This window comes from Carlito syrichta, unplaced genomic scaffold (assembly GCF_000164805.1).
Source record: "Carlito syrichta isolate Samal-C Ts95f unplaced genomic scaffold, Tarsius_syrichta-2.0.1 Scaffold308898, whole genome shotgun sequence".
NCBI classification, from domain to species: Eukaryota; Metazoa; Chordata; class Mammalia; order Primates; family Tarsiidae; genus Carlito; species Carlito syrichta.
In genome coordinates, this window is record NW_007252994.1 from 135,097 (window position 1) to 144,639 (window position 9,543).

At 57.9% G+C, this 9,543-nt stretch overlaps 1 protein-coding gene across 2 annotated transcripts in view; it reads right to left on the reverse strand.

The window, feature by feature from the left end:
• The window catches only part of CRMP1 (collapsin response mediator protein 1), a 52,122-nt gene that overhangs the window by 40,994 nt on the left and 1,585 nt on the right, over positions 1 to 9,543 (reverse strand). The window contains exons 2-3 of one of the 2 annotated variants that reach the window (XM_021716746.1): positions 5,263 to 5,439; positions 971 to 1,135 (exon numbers count right to left, since the gene is read on the reverse strand). In XM_021716746.1, coding sequence (XP_021572421.1) covers positions 971 to 1,135; positions 5,263 to 5,439 — 342 coding nt within the window. Of the gene's footprint in view, positions 1 to 970; positions 1,136 to 5,262; positions 5,448 to 9,543 lie in introns of both variants that reach the window. The other variant, XM_008066377.2, reaches the window with a different exon arrangement.

Below are 9,543 nucleotides of genomic sequence, written 5' to 3' on the forward strand. Positions count from 1 at the left end.
TGATTGATTGTAGAGATGAGGCCTCGCTGCCCAGGCGGGTCTCGAACCCGCGGGCTCAGGCCATCCCCTCACCTCAGCCTCCCAAAGGCATGGGATTACAGGCTGAGCCACCGAGCCCGGCTAGCATGTGTATTTTAAAAGCTGAAAACACACCCTCTCCCCGCTTGAAGCGCCTCCATTGAAGGCTGCCTCCTCAGAGAGTCCCCAGACTGCCCCTATGTAGACTGACCGCCCATGCCCTGACTCTTCTGTTCTGTTGTTCTCTGCCTCCTTTGTGTCTTCTGCTCAGGACACCTCCATTTGATGCAATGCACACTGTAAGGAGTCTACCCTGTGCAGAGACACCTGGTGTGACCCCAGGGGGCGACAAGGTGGGATGCAGAGATGGACAGACACGGTCCCCTCCCTCATAGAGCTTAGGGTCTGACGGAAGAGCAGGACAACAATGTCCCATCATCCAAGAACATGAAAAAACTGCCCCCCAAAAGGCCCAAGTCACCAGTCTTGGATAGTCAAGATCGAAGCAATTCTGACTGGGGAACTCGAAGAAAGACAGCAGCATGTGGCAGGCAGAGAAGAAAGGGCATTCCTGGCAGGGGGCCCACGTGGGCAAAGGCCCAGCAGCACAGCAGGTTTCAGACGGAAGCCAGGACTGCGAGGACCCAGGTCGGGTGACGGGAGAGGAAGGGAGTGAGGCTACATCCGCGAGGGCCTTACACACCGGGCTGCAGACACTGGGCCTGCTTCTGTGGACAGGGGCACCTCTGGAGGTTTTCAAGAAGGAAACAGACTCTGCCAAGAGGGCAGCCTTGGCTTCACCGTGCTTGTGGCCATGCGGAGCTCACGCTGGGTGCAGAGCAGATGCAGACAGAGGGGTTTTACTTCACATAATCTGTGGATCTATCAAAAAAACCCGCCCGCCCACCCACACACACAGATTCCAAAGCTCCGTTCTGGGGCTTTAACTGACCTTTGTCCTGCACCAGCACCTCCAGCTCCTCCCGAACACCATCGTACCAGCCCGTGATGTCCACGTGGAGGGAGTAGTCGCAGCAGGACTTGGTGTCGGCTGCTTCGTGCCACTTCTCGAAGGCGGTCAGCAGGCTGGACCCAGGTTCGGGAACGACGTGGTCAACTGGGACAGAGAAATACGCGTCACGATGCTCAGGACCAAGTGTTCCGATGGTGGCCATGTCACCACCAGCAGCATCCTCACCGCCATCGTCAGCGATGCCCGTCCCCACCAGGACCATGACCGGGACCACCGTCAGCCCCACCACCCCCACCGCCACCACCATGCTCATGGCCGCCCCCATGATCACCATCACCCCATTACAACTAACGCTGTTGCCGCCGCCGCCACCACCACCACCCCCGTCATCAACACCATCGCTGTCAACACCCACTCCCGCAGCACTCTCGCCGCCATCACTGCCACGGCCGTCACTGTCACCATGACTGCCATCACCACCACCACTGTCATCATCGTTGCCATCACACAACTCATTATCAAATGCTCACTGTGCATCAAACACTGCCCTGAAGGCTTTACAGACATTGTGTCCTTTGATGCTCACAGCCATCTTATGAAGTGAAAATCAATAGCCCCGTTTTACAGATGAAAAGAAACTGAGGCTCAGAGAAGACGAGGAACTTGTCGGAGGTCACACAACCAGTGGGTAGAGAGAACACTTTCTGAGACCTGTCAGACAGTCTGAACTCTTTTTTTTTTTTGAGTTGGAGTCTCACTCCGTCGCCCAGACTGGAGCGCAGTGGCCGCTCCCGGTCCCTGCAGCCTCGACCTGCTGGGCTCCGGCGATCCTTCCGCCTCAGCCTTCCAAGGAGCCGGAATTACAGGCGCGTGCTACCCCGCCCGGCTGATTTTTTGATTGATTGTAGAGATGAGGTCTCGCTGCCCAGGTGGGTCTCGAACCCGCGGGCTCAGGCCGTCCACCCACCTCAGCCTCCCAAAGGCGCGGGATGACAGGCGGAGCCACCGAGCCCGGCTCCATCCGAACTCTTACCCACCCTTCAGCCTGCTTTCTTGGCGCTGAAGGCCCAGAGGAAGAGGGCTCCAGGGAATACGCAGGTGGCCTTCATCATCCCTTTTTCCCAAAAACCTGGTGTGAAGTCGACCCGAGGGGAGTCTCTGTCTTTTGAACGGGCCTTGACTCGCAGACCCGGCAGCCGCCGCCCTGGGTCTCTCCACACCCGCCCTTCACGGCCAGCCATCACGAAGAGCAGTCTCTGCACCCTCCTCCCTCTCGCTCCTCCACCCACCAACGCACCAGGCTTTGCGGACTGGACCCGCACCCTCCGGGTCTCACAGAAGCACGCGGCCCTCACTCTCTGGGCCTCAACTTCGCTCCGCTGCGGCCTCCAAGTCAACACAACCTTCTGGCTTCCTGCTCACTTCTGAGCCTGCTGCTCCTTCCTCTCCCCAGGGACTCTCCCTCCTCCACTTGTCCACGGAGTGGCTGAACCCCTGAAGCCTCGGCCCGAGAACGTGTCTTCCTACGCGCCTGCTTATGGAAATGTGCCCCGGCCTCGGCGCCAGAGTCAGTCGCATCCCTGACATCTCCACTAGATGATCAAACACCCCCCAAAACAAAATGTCCCAAGCCTCTGGCCATATTGTCCTCTCCCCACCCCATCGGCAAAGCTGCCCCAGCCCCGCCCCGCGGTGAGGACATGGCCACCTGGCAGCGCCACAAGCCACAGTTGCGGGTCACCCTTGGCTCTTCCTTTCCCTTGCACGTGCCCCGACCTAATCCAGCACTAGGTTCTGTGGATCCCCCTCCTCCAGATCCCTGGAGCTGTCCACGTCCACCCACTCCATGGTCACATCATCCTCACCTCTCAGCTGAGCTACGCCATCACCTGCAAATGGTCCAGCCACATCCCATACGGGCCACGCTACTCTGTCCTCTTCAAAACCCAAAACAGATCGCCTCACTCCCTTCTCAAAGTCCCTCAGTGGCTGCCCATGGCCCGTATGAAAAAACAAGTTGTCACCGCGGCCATTGAGGCCCAGCACCATTCTCTTTTTCCGGCCTCACCCCACACGACTCCATTCTTCCATCTCTGCACTCCTGCCTTGCCACCCTTCTTTTGGCCTGTGAAACGGGAGGTGTGTTTTCCCGCCCCAGGGCCTTGGCACTTGCTTCTGGGTGCCTCCTCCTGGAGCTTGGCTCTTCTCCACCCTTCCCACCCAGTTAATTCTGCCACATCCCTCAGACCCCTCTTTGGATGTCGCTTCTTTAGAAAAGGCTTCCCTGAGCCCTTGCTCCACGGTCCAAAGAACTCTACACCTCTCCTCTGTAGCGCCAGCCATGGTGCACAGTCGCGCGTGTGGGTGGTGAGTGACACCCTGTGAGACGCCACACCCCTGAACAACAAGCATCGCTTCTGCCTGTTCACAGTGCCTGGTGCAAAAGGACGCTTAATCAACATGTGTTGAATGAGAAATGGGGTGAGGACTCAGGGCTTCTCCGCCCCCACTCAGATCCCCCCAGCGGTGGTCCTCAGGGTGCTTGCAGAGGTTTCGGGAGTTCTGTGAAACACACATCGAACGCTGCCGATCACAGGCAGGAGGAATGACCCAGGGCCCTGAAGCTGGGGCTGGGGAACAGCAAGGGCGGGCCCCAGGGTCTGGCCGCTGGTTTGGGGCTCTGTACCCTGCTCTGTGCGGGTCTCCTGGGCCAGAACCTCCGTCCCAACCTCTCAGAGCTCTCACGCGCCACGCACTGCCCCAAGGAACTCATGTATGGCTCCCAACGGCCCCAGGGGCGTCTGAGCGTGAAGCCCGTGTTACAGACGGGGAGGTGGAGGCCCGGAAAAGCTAAGTGCCAGCCCGCAGGCATGTAGCTGCCAAGCAGCTGGGGTCAGGTTCAGGCCCTGGCCACTGGGATCCAAGTCAAGGCGGCCCAAGTCCAAGGCCTGGGCTCCTCCCACTTTCCCACACAGCAGATTCACGGGCTGCCCTTTGCAGGAGGGGTCAGGACAGCGCCTGCCTCCTGAGCTGAGCCCTTCCTTGAGGACACAGGGCAGCTGGGATGCAGGAGTGCCCCCAGGACCATGGGACCTAGCCCCCCAGCTGCACTTCCAAAGGGACTCCCAGGAGGGAGAGAGTTGGGCCTGCCTGGACAGCCCACAGATGAGCCGCCTGGAATGGGAGAGCCTGACAGTTGAAAGGTCACTGACAGTCAACGGTTGCCTGGGTCTGTGAAAGCACCTATTGAAATGGAATCTGAGCAAAAGCACCCATGCAGAGAAGAATCGAAAAGAGCCAAGCTGCAGAGGGCAGGAGAGGAAGGGTCCCGCCCCCCAGACAGGCTGCCGTGGTACGGGGCTACCATCTGTCCACAGTGTTTCCTTCTGTCCCTCACCTCACTGTGCTTCACTGTGGCAGGACGCCCTCCCGGCCACCCCGGACTTGGCCTGGTGCCTGGCTTTGGTCCGAAGAAGGGGCTGAAAGCCACAGCACTGACGTGAGGAGGATGAGGTGGGGGGAGGAGAGGCCAGTCTCAGCCAGGTGCCCTCGCCCTCCCCCTCACCAGAACAGAATGGCCAGGCAGCCATCCGTTCCAGAACTGGAGAGCCAGCCTGCCCCCAAATCCAGCCCACAGCTGAGCAGAGCCCCTCCAGCCCCCAACCACCCTCCTGCAGCCCCAAAATGAGAAAGACAAGGGTTGCTTGAGATTTGGGACTGTTGGTTATGTGGCACTATCACAGCATCACTGCCACGGTGCTGACCCACGCAACCATTCCCAGCTGGGCTGCCTTGGGCAAGGTGCTTCCCCTCTCTGAGGCCTTTCCCGTCTTTCATAATCATACCCAGGTCACTGGTTCTGAAACTTGAGCCACCTCCACATCCTGGTACAGGATTTTCTTTTTTTTTTTACTTTGTCGCTCTACAATCCACGTCTTTACTTAATACGTTTCTTCAAATAAATTCCGTTTCTAAAAATCTAAATCCTGGCTTCAATCTCATCCTAAGCAATAACACCCACAATATGCCAGTTATCGTATTTAATACACATTACAATAACTTTTGTAAATGTTAATGTCCGTATTGCTGGTAAACCATCCTATATATCACAGCGGCACATGCAAAAACGCCTTGTAAAATATCGACCTGATGGTAGGGTTGCAGTGAGAATAACAGTCAAAAGCGTCTCTAGCCTGGCGTACACCGAGCCACTCGCGACGCCGGCAGAACTCACAGCCCGCGTCCCCAAGGCAGGGGACCGTGCCACTCACTGATCATCGTGGTCCCGCCCACCAGCGCTGCCCTGGTCCCTTGGAAGAAGTCGTCGGCTGCGGTCATCCCCTGGCATGGCTTCTGCAGGCACGTGTTGACGTCGATGCCTCCAGGAAGAACCATCCGCCCATTGGCTTCAATGGTCTTCACTCCCCCAGGAACGATTAAGTTCTCTCCTATTTGCCTGGAGGTGAACAACAGAGAAGGGCTTGGGTTCTTGAAAGAAAAATAAAGCGAGCAGACAACAGTGCAACTTCAGCTCTACGAAACCAACTTTTCTGAGCCAGGCCCTTCCCAAGGCCCTGGGTAAACAGAGAGAACTCAGGCCGGGACCCTGCCCTCAAGGGGCTCACAGTCTAATGAAGAGGAAAAGCAGGTGAGCGGATGGCTCGAACCCAGGACAGCCGAGAGGAAGCAGCGCGGGGGGGCCGTTTCGCCCAGCCTGGTTATCTGGGAGAGCGTCCAGAGGGAGGCGAGGCGGAGCTGAATCCAACAGGGGTGAGACCAGGCTCCACCAGGTGATGGAGGGTTGTCTGAATCACCTATCAGTCGCTCTAGAACTTTATACACACTTTCGGCAATGCCCTCGGGACTGGAGAGGAGAGCCATTGCAGCAAGGCAGCGAAGAGCCCCCTTGGCTCTGCAAGCTTCTAGAAACACTGCTACGGGCCAAAATGCATCCTCTCAAAATCCTTATGTGGAAGCCTTAACCCCCAGGACCTCAGGCCATGACTCATTTGGGGACAGGGCCTTTAAAACAAGGTCATTAGGGTGGGCCCCACGCCAAAGGGACTGGGGACTGAGACTGGGGCTGAGATTAGGACACACACAGACGTAGAAGGAAAACCACGTGGACCCAACACCACCCCCACCTGGACCTCAGACCCCAGCTGCCAGCGCCGAGGGAGTGGATTTCTGACCCTGACCCTAACCTGTTTGTGGAGCTCTGCTGTGGCAGCCCTGGGACTCAGATGCGGGCAGGCGACTGGGGTCTCATTTCAGCAGGACACTCGTGAACACTGGCCTCAGGAAAGGGCCTCCGCCTCTCCCATACACCACATAACGCTACCCCCCCACTGAACCTGCCACGGGGGAAGCACACTGGGGCGGGGGCTGTCTGAACGTGCAGACCATCACGTCTGTTTCCTGACACAGCAGGCGCCTGAAAACTTCCTCCAGAAGGAGGGGAAATCCCAAGCAGGGGAAAGAACCCAGGAAATTAGAAGCCAGGCCGCCAGGACATCAACACAAGGGACTTATCTGATGACCAGTGTCGTCTGGGTTTTACTTGCAGGAACCAGAGTCAGGACGTATGTCAAGATGCTGGAGGGAGAGGCCCTACAGCAGGAAAGGGGCACAGGAGCTTCCAAGGTCAATGTCAGGGTCAAGCAATGAGATCTGACCATGAACAATTTTTTTTTTAGAACCTGCTGTTCTGAACTCTTGAAGTCAGGCAGCATATTAATTTCTCTAAATCTCATAAAATCACCAGTAATAAAGACATAGGAAAATACTGCTTCAGTGACCAAAATGTCAGGCCCTGAACAGAATCCACAGCCAAGGTGGCAAAGGTGGACACCTCTTGGTCTTCTAGACCCCTGGGTGTGGCCGGTCCTGGCCAATCGGAGGCGACAGCGGGGACAGTCGCTCTTCCACTGACCTGGGGCATCACGCACTGTCCTCCCAACAGCAGAAACAAACCTAGCAAAGGCAGAGCCGGGAAATGTTAGCTCTCATGCCCATGACCACCAGGATAACCACTGCTGCTCCTTCGAACCCACAAGCCCTCCCCCCAGAAGGTGCCCCAGCCTCAGTGGAACACCCACTGGAGAACAGAGACTCTTCTAAGTAGATCACGGATGATCTCATTTAACGTCCACAACTAGCTCTTAAAGAAGACAGGGTAACCGGGCATGGCGGCTTGCCTCTGTAATCCCAGCGCTTTGGGAGGCTGAGGGGGGAGGATTTCCTGAGCCCAGGAGTTGGATACCAGCCTGGGCGACATAGCGAGACCTCATCTCTACAAAAAAAATAAAAAGTTAGCTGGGCATAGCGGTGCATACCAGTGGTCCCAGCAACTCGGGAGGCTGAGGTGGAAGGGCCGCCTGAGTCCCGGAGGTCGAGGCTGTGGTGAGCCGTGACTGCACCCCTGCACTCCAGCCTGGGCAACAGAGCGAGGCCTCGACCCCAAAAAGATGGGGTAACGCACAAAAGACGACTGCCCAGCAAAGGCACAGACGTGGCCGGATCAGACGGGGCACTCGCTGGAGACGCACGTCTGGAGCGTCTGCATGTGGGCACGGCCCTACCTGTGAGTACTGGCAGAGCCGCGGCACAGCCTGCCTGGAGCCTGTGACTCAGTCATCGTGTTCAGGGGGGCAACGCGCACTCCCAGCCCCGTTTCCAGCAGACACGATCCTACCCTGTCCAAGCCCTCTCTGATCTCCCGCCAGCAACCCGTGAGGCAGAAGACATTCCCGCTTTGCACAAGGAACTCAGAGAGGTGTGATGACTTGTCCAAGGCCGCGCAGTGAGTCGGTGATGGGCCTGGATTCTAGCCAAGGGCTCCCCGGGGCTGACGTCAGGGATCTGCCCACCAGACTTGACTGCCTCCACGCTTCCCTTAAGTGGGCATAGCAGATTCTCACCAAGCCGGGATCTAACTCAAAGGGACCCCCAAGCAATCAGGAAGACTCCACGAACAGTGCTCCCTAGTAGCGTGCATGGAAGGGAAGGAGAGAGGAGAAAGGATCACTTGGTGAATCTGTTGACACTCCCTCTCCCAACACCATGCCCCGCATTTGGAATAAACTCGGTGACTCGCATTTGATTCACCAACGCGTAGCGAACTGGATGGAAGCCTCGAAGAATCATAAGCCGACAAATGAATCATCACGCTGGAAAACGGCCACGAAATAAAAGGGCTCTTGGGGTTTCATTGAAGTGAAGGCGCACAATTGTGCCTCTGAGTGCCAGGCGGTCCCTGAGGTCAGCACCGTGGGCTCTGGGCCCGCTCTCCTACCCCACACTTCTCAGCCGGCAGGACTTGTGCTCGCAACGGCCGTCTGGGGACCCTGTGAGGTCCTGGGTGGCAGTCACTCACTCAGCTTCACAAGGCAAAGTGGGAAGGGGCTGCCAGCGCTTGGAGAGCTTTGCGGAAACGGGATTCAGATAAAAAGGGGTTTCTGACTAAGAGGCGCTGACAGACACTGGATTTAGGGAAATCGCACATTTCCCAAACAGCCTGGGTAGCCAGAGTGCTGGGGCGCTAGGTGTTCGTACATACAGCAGGTGCTTAATAAATGCAGCTCAACCCATGGTCACTTGCTGCATCTGTTTAACTCCTGGGACTGCAAAGCTCTAGGGAGGGGTTGGCCCGAGAAGGATGGGGTGAAAGTGGCCAGTTCCAACTTGGAGCAGCAGGTGGCTCGTGGGATTGGTGATCCCGCAAGTTGGTTCTCAGGGTGATTTTGCCTTCATTCCTAGGACCCCAAGACCACCACACAAAGGGGCTTCCCCAGAGCTGTTTTCTCTCTGAGCAGTGGCTGAGTTAGGAACCCTCATTCTCTGACACACCGCTGCCTTCACCCCCTTTCTGGTCCCAGGCTGTCTCGAGACAGCCATTCGATTCACCCACGCACAGTGCATTGGATGGAAGCCTCCAAGAACACGGACTGACTAAGGACTGAACCAACATCCTCACCACCGGATGGCCAAGACTCCCACGACACTTTCCCTGAATCTACACTGCTGGGCGCCGGCCCCGGGCCAGGCATAGAGCTGGGACTGGGGTGGGGGGCAACACGGCCAGGTCCCGGTCGAGGGGCAGAGGCAGCATGAGGATGGCGGTGACAGACGGCAGCCCGCAGGCTGGAGGGACAGGGGGACGCATCCCGCATGGTTTCAAGATCAGGGAAGGCTTCTTGGAGGAGGAATCCCAGGAGCTGGTCCCAGAAGCAACAACGAAGCGTTTAGGACAGGTGGAGGGGCAGGGACGGGGCGGGGCGGTCCAGGCAGGGGATGGACGGGGGCGAGGCTGCAAGGCGCGAGCAGGTGGCCACTCCTGGGGTCCCCAAGGGTTCATTACGGGCAAGAACGGGCGAGGATGGAGCTGGAAGAGGGGAGGCCTGGACCGCACTTGGAACGGTCTGAGTCCGGGACTAGAGCTGCCGGGGGGACCTGGGGGGAGGCAGGGAAGGGCTCAACCATCTGGGCACTTGGTGCACATGTGCGGTCTCTTCCAGCGCCCCTGGTGACCCACCGCCTCCTCCCGCCACCCT